This window comes from Haemaphysalis longicornis, unplaced genomic scaffold (genome assembly GCF_048455015.1).
Source record: "Haemaphysalis longicornis isolate Haplotype H1 unplaced genomic scaffold, Haemaphysalis longicornis Haplotype H1 scaffold_9, whole genome shotgun sequence".
Lineage (NCBI taxonomy): Eukaryota > Metazoa > Arthropoda > Arachnida > Ixodida > Ixodidae > Haemaphysalis > Haemaphysalis longicornis.
In genome coordinates this window covers 93,087,766-93,112,164 of record NW_027526460.1, presented here as the reverse complement: position 1 = coordinate 93,112,164, position 24,399 = coordinate 93,087,766, and the positions used below count along the sequence as shown (strand labels likewise).

Genomic DNA, 24,399 nt, shown 5'->3' with positions numbered 1-24,399 from the left:
TATTCCAATTGCTCGCAATAGGCAAACAAGTACCCCAGTAACAATGTGAAGATGTGCAAGTGAATGCTACAGAGAAAGCAAGGTACTGCAGCACCATGCTCCAAGAAACACGAGTAAAACATGAAATAAACAAGCATGTCAATTTGTTCTCAAACACCAATCTTTATGGACATTTTTCACAATTCTTTGCTTGTGTTGCAGCACTGAATTGCCTGAAGCCCGTACAAAAATTCCCAATCCACTTAGAAGCGAACCGAAGCTGTTCTCGGACGAGGTGCATCGCAGATGGCGCGTAGTTGCTGGCTATTCAAAACCGCTCTAATTAAGTTGCAAATCCACCTTTGGTAGGTGTGCGTCCCTCTTCAGATGGCTTGGAGCTGGACGTTCTTTCCCTTGTACCTGAAAATGACAGCGTGAACAGGAATTATTGGGTCTTGTAATATTAACAACCTCAAACGTTTCAAAACTTTCGACCAAATATGAAGCCATGAAAGAACGTGGATTATGTAAGTTCATGAGCATCACCGAAGTGTCTCCTTAGGCGCCCAAAGGGGGTGGTTAAAACATCCCGTTACGCGTCTCGTTACGTTCCCACTAGGGGGTTGTTAGTAAGAAAATGAACATATGCATGTTTTTATGTGAATAAGACTTTCGAAAAAAATACTTTGAGACCTAATAAACTACACTGACACACGCGCATAGCCCACGCTTATATGAGGCGTTTCTTTGAATGAGCTAGATCCAGAAACCGAAACTAAGTCGGACAAAACTGTAGTGACAAGAAAAACTCGGTCACTTTCGAATAAAGGGGTGGCAAGAAAAACGTTGAGATAACGCCCTGAAAACGGGTACGCAGATCGTAGTTCGTATCGAAAATGCGCCAGATCTTGCTGTTTCGCGGATCAAATGAGCGAGATTCGTTTGCCCAATGGGCATTTACTGTTCGCTTGAGTGTTCAGACTGTTTCGTGGGGCTTCCCGGAAGTTTGATTTTTTTTTTGCTTTTGGGAGCTGACTTATGAGTTAAGATGAAAATTAAGAGATCAGCGAAATATGTCAACGACGACGTGAACGGAAGAAGTGAACGAAATGGAACAGATGTGAAACAATGATTTTATGTCGTCTCACCCTACGCTACCAAGTAACCATGGTTATATTTGTAGCTGGCGCTTACAAGCCCTGAAAAATAGCACCCTCCCCCTCGACTTCCTCTCTGAGAGTACGAACCGGTTCATTAAAATGACAAAAAAGATATGAGCAGCCTTGCAGTGAAGCATTTTGGAAATCCATTGCAAAGCATTGACGAGCTTGCTTAATTCGTGAGTGCCTGCAGGCGTGCCCAAGAAAATTATCCTGGGGAAGAATTCCAAATGGACTGCAAAAGGTGTCCAGAGGACTCACCTGCTCTCCATGTAGAGTTTTACTGTTCTTGAGGGCCCTTGCATATTTTAATGCCTTTTCCACCACCACTCAATTCCACCATGCTTGAAAGTCAATTTATATAAAATTTTCACAAGAATGCCACATCGACTAGAGTGTTTCAATCACTATGAGCCAAATCGAAGCTCATCATCCCAATATTACTCATATTCACGGCAGAATTTAATTACTTGCGGCCATACACTTCCCCTAGCTGACATGTAAAATATATAATAGCTTTGAAGGCGTTGCACTTAGGTCCGGTAAAAAAACTTCCGCTTGTTTCTCGAATTCGCATTAGGTGGATCTGACTCATTTCAAAAAAGAAAAACACCTCGAAACGAAAAAAAGGCCCCGGAACCGGTTCGAAACGCTTCCTTCGATTTGTTTCGATTCGGGTTCAGTTCCAAAATGGCGGAAAAAATATGGTTCCGGTTCAGTTCTGATTCCGGGCAAAAATTCGGTTCCGGTTCCGGTTCGACACCGTAGCCCAGGGAAGCATGGTGGAGGGCGGTTGAGGGACCAAGTCAGCAGTGCTGCAGTGGGTTCCCCCAGCAGCGTCAGCGTAGCTTCCGGAGGGGAGCATTGCGTGTCTTTTTCGAGCCTCTGGGTAGCATATATTTTCAGTGTCTTTCGGACTTATCATTTCCTTCTCGTTTTTGAACTTCTGAAAGACAGAGGGTAAGCGGCGTGAGGCTCATTATAACTGAGACCACTTGGACTGTGTCGTGCGGCAATCGCCTTTTCGGTGATCAGTTTCCGAGCATTTTGCACATCATTGTTGTCCTAGACAGTTTGTGATGCCATTGCCCGTGCGGTTAAAACTTACAGCAGTGTTGCGGGTTCCGGATATATGGTCTTTTCTGCCAGTGGAGGTAATGTCAGGATTATGTGTTTCGTTTTTACCTCTTTTCCATCGTACCCTATAGTGATATGTTTGACTACCGTAACACCTTGCTCACGCAAGCCATCAAAGACGTTGGCATCACTTTCGTCTAGAAGTTCAATAACCGAGACTACTCCCTGGCAGCTATTGAGGGTACGGTGAGATGTCACAGTGATCTGTAGAGCTTCATTCTTTGTTTGCTTTAGTAGGTTACTAGGCTGCTCTTTACTTTCACTTGTATGAGCATGTCATCAGAGGCTAGCTTTTTTGATTCATAGTTTTTTCCAACCACACTTTCGATAAATTTTGCGATCTGGAGTGCAGACTTTGTAATCGGTGTTTCCTTGTTTAATGACTGCATGACCAAAAATCGTGAGAAGTTTGCTGGGTTTGCAAACACAAGGTATGAGACTAGCTTCAAAATGGCTTCGGTGCGGGTACTCTTTGGTGCCCGAATAGTTTAGTGAAGTGTTTAGAGAATACCATGCGAAATAGTATAGAGCAGAGATGGGGGTACTTTCTTTTCTAGCTTTACCTTGATAACAAGATGGTTCCCGGAGCTCCCACCCCCGTAAAGAGGCAGGAAGCCCATTGGTCAGAGCTTGAACAAGCCTCCGACGGCCACTGTTAGAGGCTTCTGTCCCTTTGGCTTTCGACTCATTGGCATGGTTGGTCACAGCGGGAGTGTGGGGGATCGGGGTCCGCGGGGTAGCCAATACCATCACCAAGATTACTCAAGGTGCTCCATGCGGGGATTGCGTTGTGTAATTTAAATGTTTCTGTAACCGTGTCACATTATAAGTTGCCTCGATTAGCTTTTCGTGTCGAGGTTAATTGAATGGGATTTTATTTATTTATGCCACTGTGATTAGTAAGTGGTCACGACCGTGAGAATCCGCCCATGTTGCGCTCAAAATATGGAAAAAGAACTACGGAGCCAATCGCTAGGTCAAGGTGGAAGTGTCTCCTATCTTACGCCGGGTGAGCTGTTTGTTCTTATTACATAAGGCAGCTGAATATGTTACCGTTTCAATACGCTGGCCTCGGGCATCGATTCCGGAAAAGCCCCAGAATGCATAATGCACAATAAGCTAAATAGCTTATGTACCAAAGCCAAGTTTAGCAGCTGATCAAGTGGTCGCAAAAAATTGGACCATATTGTACTAATTCTATTGAAAATTACTTTACCGACGGCAACAGCTTCGTGGACGTCGTTAGATAGAGGGGTGACAGGGTAATGATTTTCAGGCAACAAGATCGTGCCCCCATTTTGGTATAGTTTCAGAATACGACGTAATCATTGAAGAAATTGGTTTCTCTGCTTATTACTCTTTTTCAGTAGACAAATGAAACTTTTGATAGGTATCCAGTAACTCGCGTACAGCGCCTTGCGTCGTACCAGCCAGCCACAATCCGTCTTAAGCTAACCGAAGATACGTAGAGGCGACGGGGTGTACCCTAGATGTCGCGTGCATGGCGTCTTTTTAAAAGCCGATTGCATCAGTTGGAAACACACCTTTGGTCAGTGTTGTGCCTTCTACTTCAGATGACTTGGAGCTAAGAGGTGATTTCAGTGTGCGTGAAAACGACAGCGTGAATAGAAAATTTTGAACTTTGTACTTATAAAGAGCCCAACCGTCTGACCAAATTTCACCAAAAATGTAGCCAGTAAATTAGGTAGTAAACCAAGTGACTTCACGTGCAGCACATAGTGTCCCCTTACGGCGCAAAGGAGCTGGATTATACGCACCATTTCGAGTCTTGTTACGTTGCCACCAGGGGGTGGGTCCTAGAGAAAAAAAAATATACCTTGTTTTATTTAAAGTAATGTACATTTTGCAACATGTGAATAAGTCTTTCATTGCGACAAAGGACACTGGGTAACCTACTGAAGTACAGCAATACAGACGCACGCCGCAGCTCATGCTAATATACAGAAAGAAAGAGCACGAAAGAAAAAGGCCAGGTGGAAACTTACCGGTGAGTGGTGTTTTTTCGCGCCACCATGGTGTTCCTAAAATATAAACGTTTATAGAAAATACTTTAAAAGCTGGCACACATGCAATAAAATTTACCACAAGGTATGCAAAACGGACGAAAACCACTACTAAATACACAGCAATCGTTTCTCTATTGCAATTTTGTTCAGAATTGTATAGCGGACTGCAAACCATACTTAGAAACGTGAACTATACAAAATCACGTGTTCAAAGTTATATTTACCTCCAGATGTGGCAATACATTAGGTCCCCTTTGAAGAAATGGTGCTCTTCAAAGAGTGTAAACATAAATGCTTGTGGGATTTGGGTCTGCGTTATTTATTCTGACACCAGTAACATTTCATCAGCAGGGTCTCTGCCATCAATTACGAAAACTGAGTCGGACCATGATGACCAATAAGAGCTTGTGGCTACCGTACGCTAGCCTTCTTCACTATCTACGGCTCTATGGTATTTATTAACATGCGTGGTCGGTGTCAGTTTGTCGCCATGCATTCTCCCGAGCAGACGATCTTCCTTCCAACTCATGATTTCAAAACTGGGGTTCTTTGGCTTGAGAAGTTGAGAACTTCACAAGCCACAGAACTGAGAAGTTGTTTTATCAGACCCTAATGCCCTGAGCAGATCTGGTGATGCTCTCTGCATTATTTCACAGCACCCTGATTTCCTTCCTAGAGATGGGAACCCTTAACACTGCCACATGAATCCTCTGAGACACCAGTTTTGAGGATGTGTGGACGATATTAAAGTCCATGTAACGACTAAGTCAGAAATTCATACGCGTTGAGAATGCATTTAAAGATTTTCTGCATTTAAAATGTTCTGTGGAAGAGCTATACTCAAGATTATTCCTAAACGTTTTCATCATTGGATTCTTGCAGTGTCGTTTACAATGCTTAGACTGGATGATGGGGATGCTCTGAACAGTGTTGTAAAAGTTTCTTCTAGCGACCCCTTAAAATAAGGTCTCTTGGGGAAGCTATATGCTTGACGTCTATTTGCTTAGTTGACCTGTGGGTGACTTCGATCCGGCTGATACGCTCAAACGCAGCGTAAAGGAAACAATAAGGGGCAAAACTGTGCACCTTCAAAGCATGAGCATACAATATGTAGTAACCGTAGTAGTAGCGGTATGTATGTGTTTATCTATGACTAAAGAGCGCCCGACTATTGGTCGTCTTTCAATATCAGGTTCACCCATAAAATATGTATAAAATGAGCATGGTATTGGCTCAAAAATGTATATATGGGTGTAGAGGGGCCGCAGACTAAAACAAGAAGATGCTCTTAATGATGGATGACAGAGGATTCTGATTGAGACGTGACATCGCCTGAAGCCTCACAGGTCGATGCGCTAGCGAGGCTCACTTTGCATCATCAGGACCTCATCATCAGGACCTCCCTCAAGGATAAGAGGGTCTCAAGTCCCGCCCTGTACGATACGAGTTTCAAGAAATTGATATCCGCAAGTTTGGTTAGAACACATTTACGTTGATGTAACTGGCGCACCATAAAACGTCGCAGAGGAGTGTGAGATTTCTTATGTGCTCATTAATCGGTTTATAGAAAAATACACAGGTATGCTTCGAATCAACAAAGTGTTAGAAAACGTTCTGCTTGAAGGGCGAAAAAGGCACTGATTCTGAAACGCGAGGACTACCATAATGCTTAATGAACTCGAGACAACACGAGAGGGCCCGATACATTCCCCTTTGCTCGAGGAGCGGAACTGAGCCTCTTGGTCTTGAGTTCTCATTAGGGCCATCGCTCCCGAGGGAGTTTGAGGTTAGGTTCAATAAAGGGTTAGCTTTAAAAATCGTCTTAAGAAATAAATAAAAGCACCTTGATTAAAAAGAATGATTCTTCTAAAAAATAATTAGAGAATATATTTTGCGTTGCTTGGTCGAGCAGTGACGGCCCTTCTGAGCGTTGGAGATGGATCTTCGCGAGAAGGCGTAGTGGGGAGTTGGCCGGCGTACGAGGCGCGCTTGAATTGGTGTGTCACGTGTAAGCACGTACAGTAGCTTCGAAAACCTTCCCGTCATGGAAGACGTGTTTTGACGCAGCTGCGCCAATTTTCAAACTTTCTACCGGGAATCTGCCATTAAGTTCTCATCCTTACCAACTAGTCTTTCATAAAGTCTTAGACCGCCCTTGTACCAAATTAGAACCTCCTAGCAGTGCTTTGTTTAGTGATATAAACAGTTTATTTTTTTCGGCGTGGGGTGGCCGCGTTGAGTCACACCTGGTGTTAACGCAAGTAAAAAAGGAAGTCCTTCGAAAGGCCATACATCATCGCGTGACTGTTCAGAAAGTTTGACAGGTTAAATCAGCTCAGTAGGCGCATTTTAGGTGAAGTTACAGCCAAAATCCCAAATGTAAACACGAGTTTCGAGGAGGTGTGGAAGATATTTAGGTCCATGTAACGACTGAATACGAAATTCATACGCGCTGAGAAAACAGTCACCGCAGCTTTATTCGGCGAAGCAGCCTGAGCAGAACCGAGTAATAAGGAAGTACTTCACCCGGCGGGGCCTTTAAACAGATGAAATAGGTTAAAAACCCTTGCGCTGCAACATCACATGCTCTTGGGGACAAGGAAAGGCCGCATAAAATTAGTGCGCTCGTCAAGGTACGATATGAAGAACCCGGAGTAACCACAAGCCCTGCCGACCCAGCCAGCGCGGTTAGATATGAAAGAAACAATTATTCGCTAAGCAGGGGTGAAAGATTGTTGGCAAAGGTAACGAGGACCTTCCGCAGCATTGGGCACTAAGTTACGAAGGGTGAAAGCTCTAATCAAGTTCAGCGCTCCGTCAGAAACAGCTGCCTATGCCGGGCTAGGGATAGGACGACTGCCAACTGTGATACAGGTAGCATCGCTGAAATTTGTATAATTCGACAACCTCTGCGCGAACAGGAAAGTACAACCACTTGTCATGACCGTCAGAGCTAGAGATACTTAGATATGTAAATGGATTTTATGAAGAGTGAAGAAGAGCCCAGAGAAAACCGGCAACATTATTCTGATTCATAAGAAGCGACATCCCAAGGGCCATAAGAACTACAAACCTATCTGCGTACTCGGAGCTGTTTAAAAGCTGTTTACCAAGGTTATAGGTAGCCGAAAAGGTTACAGCCTGGATTCCGAACAACCCAGAGAGCAGGCTTTGTTAAGGAAAGGGTACTAAACCATGGATCATATCCGTGTCGTCAATGAAGTGATAGAAAAACTCGCAGAGTACACTAAACCCCTTTCCACAGCTTTTATAGATTATGAGAAAGCGTTTGATTCCGTACTCACCGCAGCCATGCTACAAGCACTGGGAATATAGGAAACCTACGTAAGTCTTCTAGAAGACTTACAAGAAGCCTCCACAAGCAAAATGAAGGGAGACCGGGAGGTATCTCGCCAAACCTATTCACAGTCCGTCTGCAGCTGTATTTTAAAGCTTGTTTGGGAAAACATAGGATGACGGATAAACGGTAATAAGTGAGCCGTTTGAGGTTTGCAGACGACATGGTCTTGCTGAGTGAGACTGCAGAACACATGCAAACAATGCTTGATGAGCTACAGTCAAAGCATGGCCGTGGCGCTAAAAATAAATATGAATATATATATATAAAGTAATGAGGAATAAGTATACCAAAAACGTCCTCTATGGCTTACGATACGAAGCGCTAGAAGAAGTAAAAATATAAATACCTCGGACAGATGGTCAGTGCTTATCCCCACCACGAGGATAAATATGGCGCAAAATTTGTATGGGTTGGGAAGCACTCGGCAGGCGCTCCCAAACAACGGAAAGTAAGCTAACTCTTTCACTTTAAAGAAACGTCTACAAGAAGCACACATTCCAGTGGTGATACACGGAGCCGAAACATCGCACCATACTAAACAACTAATGCAAACTTGGGTCGGCTAACAGGCCATGGAACTAATCATGTTAGGAATAACACTTAGGGTCAGGAAACGAGCTACCTGCTCACAAAACACAAATAGTCCGAATGGGAGTTTTTTGGCTGAAATACGTCTTTTAAACACCTCATGGCAGGCGGCTTGCTGCCACGTGTATGATGGAGGGAAAACTGCCAGCTTACACCGGGGGCCACGAGCCGTCGTAAATGGGCGTATTTACCGCGATTGTACCTGCCCACGAAACGCAGTATCTAGCTGTGGACACTACGTTTGTCCTTATGGGAGCATTAAAAACTCCCACGCCTCTTCTCCTTCCCCCTTCCTCCTCTATGCCTCATTACAAATTGGCTGGCAGTCGGTGTCGTGTGTCGCGTGAGCTCTAGCGTCACCGAAAATTTATTGTCGTTGTGAACTTGAGGCCGCACGAATGGAGGTGAAGTGCGTCCCGACAGACGAAGCTCGTTGCGAACATGGTGGAACCAGCCTTGACTAACCTGCGACGCACTGCAACGTCCCTTCCGAGACACCGACCTTCCAGCCGACGCGAGGCCTAAATGCAGTGATCGCTTCGGAGTGGCTCGTGACGAACAACGCGGTTGTGTCCCTGCGAGGTGGTTGAAGGTAAGATTCGCATGTTTTGTATTGTAACCCATACTTAGGGAGACTTGTGACCCTGGTAGTGTCAAAGAAACTGTGTTTCCCGCGCCCCTGCACGGGCGATTCTCCGCCAGGTGACCGCTGTGCGTGAGAGGGCGCCATGCCCGGAACGCCATTGGGGAGGCCGATCGGTGTGAAAGCAATGCGTATCTGCACGGGTCTCAAGCAGAACGCTTGCTGAAGTGTGAAGGGCTGTTGGGCGTTTTTGTTAGGCTGTGTTTGTGGCTTATTGGTAGGCGAATTGGCCGGTCGCTCCCAGGGCCGCTTTCTTGAGACGTACGTGTGGTGCCCACCGCGCCAGCTACGAGGGCGACTGGCGCGTGCAGCCGGCGATTCATTGCTCTCAATGGAAAGGGAGAAGGTCGCGGCCCCGTGGGAGCTCTCCGTGCGTAAGCGCGTGTGACTGTGCCCACCAACGCCATTCGAGGGAGCATTCTGTAGAGTAGACGAAGGACTGCTTATTTTTGTTTTCTAGGGTGGGGAGGGGCGCGGGGCAGGCGTCACACCGACCGCGATTTTTCCTTAACTTTCGGTGAGGGGAGAGAGGGGAAGTGCGGCTGGTAAAACCTGAAGGTGGCTGCCAGAACACTACACGCGACGAGGAAAAGAGGGAAGGAAGCATTTTGAGAACTTGGTCGCCACAAGTGTCACACTACCTTTCGAACAGCACTTCGTTATGACCAACTAGTGAGCGCAGGTGTCCCGGATGGCATTGCAATTTTGCGTAGCTTTAATGGAACATTCAGGCATTACGGAAAGTCAGACACAAGAGTTGCAAGTGCGGCGTCATTACAAAGCCATGTCTTTATTTTTTGTTTTAAGTCGGATGCCCAATATTCTGTGTTTGTTGCCATAGATTTAAAGCGCTTTGTTATTCCTGTAATGCGTGTGCTACTGTGGCTTCCTGGGGAACGTGCCAGGAGGCGCGGCAACGTCAGCGTTTGTGAGGAAAGTGCCAGCAAACAGCGCATCGACGACATGGTGACCTCACTGTTTGCAAATGGCTTAAATTTTTTTCGTTGAAGAGTGCTGTAGTAGATAAAGTTTTTACCAAGATGCCTTGTATTTTCGATGTAGATGGTTTGCTGATTCAGTGCTTTTATAGCGTTATTAACATCTTCACACGCATATCATTGTCTAAGGCTGGCCTGCACGTAGGCCAATTCGCCTACGTGCAGGCTGGGGACATGTGGCCGAATTATGGCGTTTACGGAATGAGGAGGCGTATTTGTGTCGAGGTGCAGTACACTGTGTTACATCTTTACTTCTTTGCCATCGCGTCTGATGTTAATTTGCCTCAATGCAGTATACCCTGGTCATGCAAGCTTCACAACGATATCTTCCGTTTTATGCCAATGTTGAATTGCATTGATTAGTCCCTGCGAGGTGTTAACGGTTGGGTGTTCGGAGAAAGTTGCAGTGAATTCAGTCGAACATGTCTGGCTGACTTAGGAGAATGTCAGATGAATGTTTAGTATATCGTTTCATTATTATACCGCCAGTTGGCCACATTTTATTCCAGTCGTTACAACAAATACGAATTCAAAAACTTCGCTACTTCAAACTCTGACTTGCGGGTTATCTTTGCTGCCGGTTCTACAACAGGAATGACAAGGAGCTTGGCAAAGTACTTGGGCTCACTCAGTATGCGATCGACACGGCTTCCTGTAGGAGGCCGACCAGTTGATTGAAAAAAAAATTAAAAAACCGAAACGATATCACTTAAGCAAGGAAGGGAATAAAAGTAGACTGCGTTTACCGGCGTGCTCACACATGTGCCAGAGACCAGCCTGGAAGCCACCACGGTGACAACACAATGTTGCCGGAGCTTGACGAAGACTAGGGACAGGCAGAACTGGCGGTTTCTAATTCTTCGTGTTCCAACAATCGCCACGTTAGGACACAGCGTAAGTACGGGTTCTTGGCGTACGGGTAGTAACCACTCAACACAACCAGGGTTTCTTGAGGTGCCCTACGCGGTCTCTTTCAGGAGTTCATTGAACTGTAGGGGGGTTACTTCAATGTGTGCATCCCTGGAGGTTTTCTTTTAGAACTGCAGTTACTGGAGTGACATTTTTGTGAAACTGATTTTCAGCGACTGGTGCTAGGCTGTTTGCTGAGTTCTTAATGGGAGAATGGTGACAGCGTTCCCAAAAGTTGAAACCCATGTTTGGAAAAGGTTTTTGACTAAGTCGCTGCGGGCATTTTTTGGGGGCCGGCGCTTTAGGTAGAGATGTTGAAAGTACTGTACAAAAATATTTAAATTCAAGGAAGGTGTGCTATGAGTCTAGTGGGCCTTCCCTGATATTCAGCACTTATCCAGAGCTATCTGCCTAACCACGAAATTCGGAATTCATCAAGCAGCACTTGACCGGAACACTGACAATGAGATCTCTGCCCCTTCGCCTTGAAACTTCTCAACACGGTCAGTCAAAGCCTAAAGGAGCCATGAAGACAAAATACAAGTTGGGTTTATTAGAAAGACTGGTTAGTCCCGATAACCATGATACCAATATCATAGCAATCTTCAAAAAAATAACGGAGATATTAAAGAAAACGTGTGAAGCAGTCGCGACACCCTAGCCAATTTCTCGCAACTTTTCTAAGACGTCACGGAACCTTGTTTGTGCGATTGGCAGCCGTCTAACTGAGCTGTCGGGACAACACATGACTGGACGTCTGTAATGGGGCCTCTAGTTCCATTTCACCGTATCACTTGAATGCTAACGTGCAATTAACGCAGTGAAAATTACGTTTTATTGTTGGCCCGTACGACGTCATTCTTGCTCATAACACGTCACTGTGGCGCAAAATTTAAAAGTTTTTAAATACTTCTTGGTTTTTTTCGTTTAAAAACATCTTTTGGGGCTGTAATGGAGCTGAGTAAGGTACTGAATCCTAGTTCTTTCAAATTTCACGAAGTTGTATTTTCTCTTCCAAATTCGTCCAAATTCGTCTCCCGCTAACTTCGCTGCCTTTTGAGCTATCGACTTAAAATGTTCGGGAGATGTATAATAGATGTCTGCTAATTGTGTTAAAATATCGCACTGAGGAATTAATAGAACTTAAACTAAAAATTATAAGCTGTTTAGATTTTTTGTCGACTTAAGGAATATTTTCAGGAATGTTTTTACAGGCACAGTGCTGAAAAATTTTCCTTGTGTGTTAAAAGCCTCAGGCTTTCTTCTGAACCTCAAGAATGATGGTAGCCATAACCTCTGATTTTTAAAAAAAGCACATAAGCAGCACAAACACAAATTTGTATTAATTTTCTAGAGAAAATACTGGGAACAAAAAGAAATTTTGGTAAGTACATGCTTATTCTGGTTCAGAATCTGTATATAGCATTGATAAGAACTCGCAGAAAAACGGGTTCGGAAACTCGTGTAGTTCAAGAGAAAATGTTCCTTTTCTCAACGAAAATGGTGTTTTGTGTTTTCGTTTCATTTTCTAAATTGTCACTTCTTGCGTTGATTCCGAGAAAAGCTAGGCAATGCTACTAGCACAGTGGACTTCAGGCTTAGAAGATCGCTCTCATATTTCGAAAAAGAAACCAATTACATGCGCGCAAACAGAATAGGCGACCAACCTGACGTAAACAAACGTTTCGCAATGTATGCGAAATGCTATTTCAACTCACACAGCGCTGTTGTGGCTAACAGTGAACTGCAGAAAAATTTAGCGAATTTTGCGCAGTATTTGTAAGTAATTCTAAAAATAAACGTTATCACACATTTTAAAGAAAAATAACAATGTACACAACACTGCGTCACACGAAACTTGAAGTGACTGGGCCGGGCCACATGGGGGCGCGTTTGTCGTCTTTTTTAAATACTTTCTGGTGCGCATCTGAGGATGGCACTTGGTGGAGACGTTCTCGAAGTGTGTTAGAATATTTGAGCCTTATATTACAATTTTAGTAGGTTTTGCTATCCATCCCCCCTTAAGTGGCAGAGATAGGGGACCGCGGTGTCCCCAATCACGGTCACCGTAAATCCTAACGCCCGCCCGTGCAGAGACGGATTGTGAAGTTATCTCATTTTGTTATTTGAAACTGGGGTATTCGTCAGACTTCCTGAAATTTGTGAGTGGTGCAAAAAAGTTTAGGCACGGCCCTTTTTAGAGACCGTTGAAGGGCTGGCGGTTTAATTGAACATTAGCACAAAGAAAACGCTTGGTAGGGTAAGTGCTGCGTCTACTGGGGATATCTCTGTAGAAAATGTTCTTGCAGACTGCAAAATATTTTCATAAAAAAACAGTTGTTTAGGCTGCACCTATTGCTTAATATTTGGTGCAGAGGAAAAACCAGAAAATCATTTAAGCATTGTTTAGGTTGCTTGATTAAGTACGTTTTTTTGTGGTTGAAGGAGGGCACAGGCCAAGGAGCATCATTTCCACGGTGGTAGGTAGCTAAAAGAAGTTTATAGATCTGGAATAGTAGGCCCAATGTAATGCAATTTAAAAAGAAAACCCAGTTGCCTCCTCTGTGGTATCTGCTGGAAGAGCGAAGAAGTGGGTTGGCTCTATGAAGATTCCGTTTAGCTTGGGCTTGTCTCTTTAGCTTGGGCTCGTCTGACGAATCCTAGAGCTAATTGTCATATGATTTGGTACCGGTTAGGTGTGTCAGATTACAATTGCAGCTCTTTTTTGTGACGATACTCCCTGTGTATATGGTCCTGTATTCACAACAGACAAAAGCTGAAAGCGCTTAAAACTTCACGGTGAATACACTATTACGATAAGTAAATGAAAGTCAGCGTAAACGTTGAGTCGTCATAGCCGCTTATTATCGTATACATTTTTAGAATACTTTCAATATTAGAAGAGTTACAGCCGTCTTCTCCAATCACTCCGCCGTAGATGACCATTCTTCTTAGAAGAATCAAGCTTCCATTTATCTTCTTATAGTCATCTTCATGTCTAGGCACAATTGCATTGCTTCGAATACAAAGGCCAAGGGAGCTTCAATAATGTTTACTAATTTTTCTCTACTAGGTATCGGTGTTTGGCAGTGGAGAAAAAAAACTTGCTCCACAAAGAGAATCACGCAATACCGACACAGATTGCCACCAAAGCCAGGACGTAACAGCTCTGCTGTTAAACGTGACGAGTGGGTGTACCAAACCACTAATAAGAAGTGACGCTGGTAGCGCTGGTAGGAGCAATATCAAGTATTAGTAGTTATAGTAGTACAACCATTTATTTGCCAAAAACGGTAAAGGAACCGGTATTATCTCCTCCTGTGGTCTTGAGGTGATCGCCCCTTATGGTTATCGTCCCTAGTCCGGGATGCCAAGAACTACAAAAACAGTTACACGATGGACGCGGCGGGATGAAATGTGACATGATTTTTTCATAACGACGTTTAAATTTAAAGATTATGCTTTTGCTTTTCAAAATCATCTTTATATTTCCAGTACATCTCAAAGGAATACCAATGCTAGCTAAGTCACCTCATCTATTAAGGGCGTGTGCGTCTAAATAACAATCATTACTATGCAAATTAGACGTAACTACGTTGCCACAGGGTTTAGAGATCGCGCGCGGCTTCAGCCTCTAACAAACGGGAGGAGCATGCGGCACAACAGTGCTTCCGAGAAACGGATCGAAAGTAATCTAAGTGCAAAAACTGAAAGTCCCCCTTCCTGAGTGGCACCCAGAGCTGGACTTCCTGATCACACTTGGAGAATGTTAATCTCCAAACCGGCTTACTGTTGGATTGACTGGTTAAAACAAGTTTCAGTGCTAAACTTGACTAATGGAGTTGTGTTGATTGGGATGTAAAAAAGCCATAAAATCTTTTCCAGAAGTTGGAAACGCACCTTTCCTCGGTGTTGCCTCTTCTTCTTCTGGTGACTTGGTGGTGATCTCTGCCGGAGGCACAGAAAATGACAGCATGAAAAGAAAACATTGGAATTGGTATTGATAAGTCTATCTAAATTGCAGCCAAGCTTACTAATGCTAATGTTATCCTGAAGTCACGCAGCGATCCTATATAGAAAAAAAAATGTTTAGGCTACAGCATTTCAGCTGTGTTTAATTGGATTACAAGTACTTATATTGCTTCAATTTACGAAAAGAGCAAGCCATGAACACATTAAATGGGAGTTATTGTATGTATATGCTAAGGTGACCAAAGCACCTTCTATTAAAAAGTCCCCAGAATACGTAATTGGCCATTCCAAGTCAAACTTCCCACGGGCGAGTCTATTCCATCTGCAATTACGCAACAACATGTATGGTGGATCTCTACATTACACCCTTCAACCTCGTAATTTTAGGAGAACCTTCCCTCTGCTACCTCTTAGAGAAATTTAAATACCCCGGCTGCGACAAAAAATCTACGTTACAAGATAAATTCGCAAAAACAAAGTAGTTGACATCCACGTTTAGGTCTCAAGATGTACGATGCGATAGGGTTACGTCGACACCGAGAGAGCATTTTCGAAAGGAGTTCCTGCATTTAAAATTCTTATCATTCAATCACTGAAGGCCAGCGAAATAATAATCCTAGCCTCAACGGCTTTAAGTCGAGGTGGCACTGGAAAGACGCACGACAGATACGGTTGTGTGACATAAGATATGGGAGACAAAGGTTGAGACGGCTTAGTGTAGGTCACTTTGAGCGAGAGGGCGACAGTGTCAGTGTTTCAAAGCCCCTACTTTCCAATATCGTGCAAGTACTAGTACTGACATTGAAGATTGATGTTCGTTGGTTTTTGAGACACTCGCATTATATTCTGTACATTTTTTGTTAGGTGACAAAATGTTACTGCCGGCATAAGTTAGGATGAAAGAGCCGCTTTGGCGTGATAGCGTCAGTTGTAGGCATGGGTAGCGACCAGTGTTGCGGAGTTACCACTCCGGAATTGGAATCACTCCGGAATCATTTCACTTTTTGAGGTGTTGGAATGGAATGAACACAACGGTTGAAGGAATAGAATTGGAATGGAATTAAGCGCACTTTCCACGGAATGGAAAGGGAATGGAATGGTGATTTTTAGACCACGACGTCACCATCGCTGGCGCCTTCCTGCTATTTAATTAGTCTGTGCCGATGACTGCGTCGGTATATCTCAAATAGAGCACCGGCTACGAAAGCGAGAACGTATACCCGGCATCTTGAGTAACCAAACCCGCGCCGCCTGGGGCAGCGCTGGTGAAACAACTTCGAGCAGCGCAAGCGCGTCTGGCTGGAAGACCGGGAACGACGTTACGTTGGCTCTTCGTGCTTTGCAGGCTTTTTGCGGCATAGATTTCTCTGTACAACTGTCCGTGGCGCCGATGGCAGACCGGCGTCTCAGTGGCACGCACCATGTGCCCAGTCCAGCAGGCGGGGAATATCATGGAGAAGCAGGGGGGGGGGGGGGGTGGATACAAACGGTGCGCATCCGAATCAGCTGTGTTTCTCACATCAAACTGATGCTGCAAAATCTCCGAGCTAGCAATATAAAGCGTTCGTGCATGAAACATGAAACAACAAATCTGCTTAGCGTTCTCCTCCCACACTCCGTGCCAGACGCGCAGTGAATAGCATTGAAGCTTGTAAGCTGACCCGGTAGGCATCTCCCGGGAATACGGCGCCAACCTGTGGACCCTCTGTCCGTCCGTAGCACCGGGCCCCGGGGCTCCAGCAAATCAAAACCGAGGCAGCAAAAAGAAAATTGTCGGTGAGGGCCTGCATGCCCGGCACCCGCAATAGGCAGAAGAAGCGAGCTTCGGATGTGTTACTGAGCTTTTTTTACCTCCACGCTCTGGTACGGTAGTGGGCAGCTTGGATATATGATTGCATTAGATATACGACAATGCAGAAGACACGGCTGCCAAAGGCCGCTTGTTTCTAACAGTTCCGGCCCCAGCAGCGCCCTTGTTTGCGAGTGTGTTGACAGCTCTCAGCAGTGCGACACCGTGCTTTGCTTCGATGCGAAAGTGCGGCAACCTCCTGCAGAAGTTCCAAACTGGCTCGTGGATTGGTTGCTCTGTGTTTCTGTGCACGTGGCCTTTGCACCAAGGGTACAAACGTACCTCATTACTGAAGCCTTAGTAGTCGGCGTGATGGAGCATCGCCACTATTCAGGTTGGGAGGCCTCATATAAAATTTTTGATCAGGTCCTCGTGCATATTGGTTGCGCGTTCACGGAAACAAACTGCGTGACCATACTTCTTTATTTTTCCAGGACTCTCGTCACGATATGGATGTGTCACTTTAAATGAGGGGGTCAAATGAAGCCGTGTATTGAACGGATTGGGCTGAGGTAGTGCCAGGGCAATAAACAAGCGAAATGGAGGTCAACTTGGAAGCGGTGGCGATTTTCCTACTGTGAATGCAAAACTGTTAACGGTGTTCCGTGACGCTGCCTTCCCGCCTCTTGCGTTAGTACAGAAGCATTAGTGCTCAATGCTGTAAATTCACTTGAGATCATTCAAGTAAGCATTTAGAATGCGTGTACATGTGCGAAAGCTCCGCGCGACATGCCTGTGAGCTATCCACAGACTACGCTGGTATGACGGTATGCAAAGCAGATCGCAAGGTAGCACGCGAGAGACTGTGCAACAAAACGGAAAAAGCATGCATCAACGTAACACCTGCTTCACCTCGCGTAGCGCAAGAAAAAACCGTTAAAACATGCGAACATGCAAACCCCGAAATGAGTAGCGGGATCCAGCTACTGATTATGCAAAAAGGGGCAGTGTCACACTGCCCCATTCAGCGTGAAAGCTTTCTTAATGGGGCCGATGGCGTTATGTGAAAAAAAAACTAATACATTTCCATTTATACCGGCTGCTCTACCGAAACGCTCTGATAACATCTCTGGACACACGGCGCGTGCGTGAAGCCGGGGACCGCAAATAGTCTTCCCATCTCTCTCTCTCTCTTAAACCGGGCTTCCATTGTGTCAAAAATGTTACTTGAAAATCGCGAAAAAAGAACAGTTGTAAATAAGACTTCTGAAGACGGAGTGCACTCCGTCTTCTGACCCTGAAGACATAGCGCAATAGTGTATCTTTCTCTCATAAACTACGTAACCATGTACATTTAAATCATTCGTAGATGCGTTACTTGTGCGCGAGAAATTGTTTCATTGGTTCGTTGTTCGCTTGCGATTTGCGAGTTTGAATGCTTAGCGATCGCTTGGATACACTTCCAGCGAAATTTGGACAAACTTTTAGCGTTGGCACTTTCCTCTACTTTCGTTAGGAAACGGTGGTGGTAAATGCTTGCAGTAGAAGGGTAGTTGTTCTGCCCGGGATATGTAACCACGCTGTTACCATCTCCAAAATCAGTGACAAGTGACACATTTTGCATACTTTGGCACTTTTAAACGCTTATGATAACGTCACATTCATGCTGGGTTCCTCGATAGCTCGATAGAGCGCCTGAGGCAGTTTTTACGTTGAGGAATTAAAGGAATGGAATTGAACTGCCCGTCTATTCCAGGAATGGGAATGGGCTAAAGTCTGCAATACCGAGGAATTTAAAGGAATGGAATCACGAAAAGTTTCCTCGGAATGGAAATGGCTGGTTAAAGCATGTTTTATTGGTAAATTTGATAAATGGTGTGTTGATAGCGATGTAAAAAACAGGAGGAAAACTTTTGCATCAGTTGGAAACACACCTTTCCTCGGTGTCGTCTCTTCTCCTGATGACTTGGTGGTTATCTCTGTCGGAGGCACTGAAAATGACAACATGAAAAGAAAACATTGGAATTGATATTGATAAGTCCATCTAATTCCCAGCCAATCTTACCAATGCTAATGTTATCCTTAAGTCACGCCGTGATCTTGTATAGAAAAAAATGTTTAGGCTACAGCATTTCAGCTGCGTTTAATTGGATTACAAGTGCTTATATTGCTTCTATTTGACGAAAAGAGCCAGCCGTGAACACATTAAAGGGGTGTTCTTGTATGTATATGCTAAGGAGGCTGAGGCACCGTTTAGCAAAAAGTCGCAGCAGACGTAATTGGAGATTCCACGTCAAACGTCCAATTCGCTAATCTCGACCATCTCACATTAAGCTCTAAAATTTATGGTCGATCACTTCATTACACTTTTCAATCTCGTAATTTTTGGGGAAAATTTCTTCTGCTACCTCTTAGAGAAATTTAAATATCCCGGCTACGGCAAAAATCTAGGATACAAGATAAAATCGCAAAAATAAAGTAGGTGACATCTACGTTAAGGTCTCAAGATGTACGATGCGGTAGCCTTACGTCGACACCAAGAGAGCATTTTTGAAAAGAGTTTCTACATTTACAATTTTTGCCTTTCAATCAAGTAAGGCCAGAGAAAGAGTATTTCTGGCGCCAACGGTTTTAAATCGAGGTGGCACAGAAAAAAATGGACGCCAGATACGGTGGTGTGGCTTAAGACATCGGCCCCAAAAGTTGAGCGTCCTTAGTGTAGGCGACTTTGAGCAAAAAGGCAAGAGTGTCAGTGTTTCAAACTCCCTATTCTCCAATATCGTGGCCAGTACTGGTATTGCCATCGACGATTGATGAGACACTCACATTTCGAGACACTCACATTATATTCTGTACAATGTTTAGTTAGGCGACACAATATTAGTGCCAGCATATTTCCAATGAAGGAACCGCTTTGGTATATTAACGTCAGTTGAGGGCATGTCTAGCGACGGTCTTCCCAGCATTGTACGACCGAGCATAGTAGCAGTAGCAGCGCCTGCTGAATTCACACAACTTTTCTATCGCCCCGGCGTAGTATCGTGGTCCTCCTTTGCAATATTTCAGTTGATCTTCCGTGTGTTCAAGATTCCGACGAGTATTTTGCCTCTCTCTACTTCAGCAGTAGAATCCGGCTACCAGCGAACGGCTAACAGCCACGGAAGAATTGAATGATCCTAATAACGGCATCGCGTTAAAACTCACTCCATCGTTATGCAGCGAGGCTTTTATCCCTGACCAATGGCTTTCGTTGTCCCTACATAAAGCCGTTCAGGAAAGCAAACTTTAGAGACAGGGTTACAATAAAGAATGACGACGATACGCGAAGGCACATCAAGCGGCTTAACACAACAAAACGCTTTCCGTGGTCGGAATATAACCTGCGTCCTTCCCGACATAAAGACCACGTCTATCTTACTGCGCCATTCCGGATTTCGGATGTGACGGACTCAGGTTCTATGGGAGAAAGATTTGATTTTGAAAGACGAAAGAGAAAGATTTGAAAGACGCATTCATCTTTTCTAAAGACGCAGTCCTGTAGGACGTTTTTTCCCCCGTTTTCGTTCGTGTTGCTGCACGTCATTGCTTGAAGACCGTAATCATGAGTGCCAATACATCTACGAGTGAACTGGAGCTATTCTTAGGTGACTAAGTGCACCGTAGGTGGCGCGTGATTGGGGTGTTTAAAGAACACTGGCATCAGTTGAAAACACACCTTTGCTCGGCGTTGTGTCTCCACCGTCGGATGATTTGGAGCTAGGAGTTGTTCGCAGTGTGCCTGAAAACGACAGAGTGAATAGAAAATTTTGAACTTAACTGATAAAGAGCAGAAACGTTTATTCTATTTTCACCAAAAATGCAGCCAGAAAATTAGGTAGTGCATCAAGTGAATTTACGTGCAGCACCATAGTGTCCCCTAACGTGCACCAATGGGCTGGGTTATACGTACCATTTCCAGCCGTAAGTTCCCACCAGGGGGTAGTTCCTAGTGAAATAAAAATACAACTTGCTTTATTGAAAGCATTGAACAGTTTGCAACACGTGAATACGCGTTTCATTGGGACAAAGGACACATTGTGCGACCTATGGAAGTACACTAACACCGCACGCTGGAGCACACGCTATTATACATAAAAGAAAGAGCACGAAGAAGAAGGCCAAGCGGCGCTTACCGGAGCTTGGTTTTGTTGTGTCATCCCACCAGTCTCTCCCTAAAATATAAAAAAGTTAGCATACACGCATTAAAATATACCGCAGGGCATGGAAAAGGGAAGAAAACCATTAAATATACACAAATCGCTCCTGCATTGCAAGGCTTTTTTTTCCAGCGCAATACACCACACCGTGCCCCCAAGCTTTGAGCTATACAAAAGCACGTGTTTTAATTGCGTCTAGATATGGCAATACATTAGGAAATTATCGAAGTGGTGGCACTCTTCAGTGTTAACATTATTGCTTGCATGGTTTCTGCTGCGTAATTTGTTTTTCTGAAAGTACACTTCCATAAGCAGGGGTTCTGTGCCTGCTAAGCCACAGTAATTTTTGCAGCTAAGAAGCTGTTATGTAAGAACACAAACGCTGTTAAATCAGGGGGGGGGATGCTCTCTGCATTATTTTACAGAAGCCTCATTTCCTCCCTATAGATGGGGCCGCCTTTACACAGCAAAAGGATTTTTTCGCGACAGCACTTTCGAGGAGGTGTGGACGATATTTAACTCCTCGTAACGAACGAGTCAAATCCATAGTCTGTGGAAATGCACAGTCAAAGAATTTCTGGATTTATAATCTGTGGAAAAGCTTAAATCAAGATTATTGCTGAAATGTTTCGACATTGAATTCTTCCAGTGTCATTTACTATGCTTGTCCTGAAAGATGGGTATGCTCTTAACAGGGTTGTAAAAGTTGCTTCTAGCGACCCCTAAAATAAGGTCTTTTGGGGAAGCTACCTGTCGTCGACTTGTTCAGTTTACCTGTGGATGACTTTGCGCTGGGTGATGTTCTCGGAGTCTCTGTAAAGGAAACCATAAACGGAAATACCTTGTACCTTCAAACCGTGAGCACACAATATGTAGTATTCGTTGTACGTAGATGCAAATGGCTCACCTTCAAAAGTGGCCGAAGAATTCAAGATTTGTTATGTGCTCATTATTCGGTTTACAGTAAAATATGCAGGTATGCTTAGAATCAATTAGACGTTACAAAATTTTCTGTGTGAGCGGTGAAAAAGGCGCCTATTCTTAAACGCGTGGACTACCATAATGTTTAAATCGACACCGCATCAGAGATACCAATACATGCCCTTTGCTCGAGCAGCGGAACAGAGTGTCTTGGTCTTGAGTTCTCAGTTACGCCATCGCTCCCGAGGAAGCCTAAGGTTAGGTTCTGTTAGAACTGTTAATGACGACAAAGACGACGCAGGCACCTAGCTCACGCATAGGCGATGAAGAAGGCAAAGACGACTAGGCGATGCGACGAGATGGCTGCATGAAAGACGGTTCCCAGTAGATAATGTGAATATATTTGCTGTTTCTATCGACGACGACCTCCTCGCTTGCCTCCCTGGACGTTCTTCCACATGGTGCCGGAATGCGGGACGTCTAGCGACACGTCGAGGTGAGCCATGCAGCGGAATTCAATTCTTCCACCGCCATGCTCACCCCGAAGCGAGGAGGAGGCACCGAGACAACGGAACCGGCTGCAGATTGCTCAGAGAAGCCTTCTTGATTTCAATCGGAAGCTTATCGCTGATTGACGCCCACTCTTAAAGAAGCAAAAGATGTCGAGGCCGCTGTTTCATTAGCCAGGCTCCAGCAAAGCGCCGACCGACTTGAGAGAATCAATAAGGAGCAGCTGGAAGCACTGGTTAGTGGAGCCGAACTTGACGGCCAACACGACGACGCTCTAGAGTCGGTGAAAGAAGCGAACAGAATTATGGCCTTACTGGAAATACGACTTCAAGGACGAAATGGAGGCACCCCTAAGGAGCCACATCTAGCAGAAAAAGAAAAAAGGCCACACCTACCAAAATATGAACTTAGTCTTACCAGCGACAGAAAGGAACCTGGGAAGGAGACCAGGACCCACGAGAACCAACATACTTCAATGACTTCGATGGGAATTTCGATAGTCTGTTGTCAACCCGCAAAACCTTCAAGCTTGGCTACATCCCCAGCCCCGACGACAAGCGCCTCTATGAATGACAACTCGGCTGAGACAGTGCTTTAGATACGCCAGACATTTTTGCAACCTTCGCTAAGACCTCAAGACTCCGTGATACCGCATTCGCTCTATCTACAACGAAGAGAAATTCATAAAGTCTCGCAGCTACCCAAGTCAGCCGCATCAGCGCCGGAATAGGATATCGTGTATGACGATAACGGCCCGGCTTCGGAAGGCATCACTGGCGGATCCTGCGTGCAAGAAGGGCTTGAGATCTTCCCTGCCACCAGAAGCTATTGTGCAGAACTTATGAGCAAGGATCTTTATGATTAGGCATCTGTGCGACTACATGACGATGGGCTAAACGAAACAATCGAGACAACTTCAACGTACGACAGTAGAGAGACACCACGAAGCAAGCCTGACCATGTTTCGACTAAGCAGCTACTACTGCACGATGGCAGGGCTGCAAGATACGAACTGTTCGAACACTCTGCTCGTAAAGACTGGCCACTCGACAACCGCACACACTGAAAACGGATTGAGGGACCCTACAAAAGACCACCCTTTCGCCCCTCCAAAAAAGAGGCCGGGCAAACATGCTGCCGCCAACATGATGACATCGACGATCACGGAGGCTAATAAACGTGTTAGCAAATCAAAGAAACCTGGAGAACGTGGAACCGGGGTCGTTTACACTGAACAAGATGCAAAGATTCATGGTTTCAACCGGTGCAACGGGTACAAAGGCAAAACGTCAATGAAACTACGCCTTAAGTCAGGGCGCACTTTGAACTACAAGAAATGTTATGCTTTTGACTCATCACCTTACGTAGTTATGATGAAGAAACACAAATCAAAAGTCAGAAGAAAGGCGAAGTCCCGCAGGAAGAGAAGACCGAAGATAAGAAGAAAAAGAATATTGCAGACACCGGCTGGATACGAACGACAGACTGACCTATATCTTCCCCCCGGACTTGTGCAACATCAACGTTGGTTGATAGTACCATCAGGTTCAATAAAGAGTTAGTTTTGAAAAAAAAAATACGCCGAAAGAAAGAGATCAAAGCACTTTGATTTAACCCGCTGACTCTTCTGCTGAAATAATGAAAGGTATAATGGTCTTTTGCGATGTTGCTCGAGAAGCGAAGGCCGTTCTGAGCGTTGCGGGTGCTTCTAGAGGAGGCGTGGTTGAGAGGTTGGCGGCGCACAAAGCGCGCTTGGATGTTTGTCACGTGTAAACACGTACAGTAGCTTCGAGAAGCTTCCCTTCACGGAGGACGTGTTTCGACGGAGCTGCGGTAATTCTGAAACTTTCGACCGGGAATCTGCTATTAAGTCCTAATCCTTTCGCACTCCTCTTTCACGAAGTTCTAGAGTGCCCTTGTGTCAAATTTGAACCTCCTAGTAGTGGAAGGCTTACTGCTATAAACGTTTTCTTTTTTCGGTGTGGCGTGGCCGCGTTGAGTCACACTTGGTGTTAACGCAAGTAAAACAAGCCTATTTACAAGCCTATTTAAAGGCCCCACTCGCATTATCAAGTGGCTGTTCCGGTGGTTTGACAAGTTAAATTAGCTCGCTAGGTGCATATATGGAAATTACAGCCAAAATGCCAAATGTAAACAAAGAAAGGCACCATATCCCTATTCGGCGAAGCTGCCTGTGCAAAATCGCAGA

At 44.9% G+C, this 24,399-nt stretch overlaps 1 protein-coding gene across 1 annotated transcript in view; it reads right to left on the bottom strand.

Moving 5' to 3' along the window:
* Positions 1–154: 154 nt before the first annotated feature.
* Positions 155–24,399, bottom strand: part of LOC144151507 (uncharacterized) — a 119,603-nt gene continuing 95,358 nt past the window's right edge. Inside the window, exons 26-34 of the mRNA XM_077682582.1 lie at positions 21,534–21,572; positions 20,736–20,774; positions 20,513–20,548; positions 20,279–20,341; positions 18,498–18,554; positions 14,703–14,750; positions 4,283–4,318; positions 4,055–4,093; positions 155–399 (exon numbers count right to left, since the gene is read on the bottom strand). Of these exons, the coding sequence (XP_077538708.1) occupies positions 323–399; positions 4,055–4,093; positions 4,283–4,318; positions 14,703–14,750; positions 18,498–18,554; positions 20,279–20,341; positions 20,513–20,548; positions 20,736–20,774; positions 21,534–21,572 (434 nt within the window). The 3' untranslated portion in view covers positions 155–322. The remainder of the gene's footprint in view (positions 400–4,054; positions 4,094–4,282; positions 4,319–14,702; positions 14,751–18,497; positions 18,555–20,278; positions 20,342–20,512; positions 20,549–20,735; positions 20,775–21,533; positions 21,573–24,399) is intronic.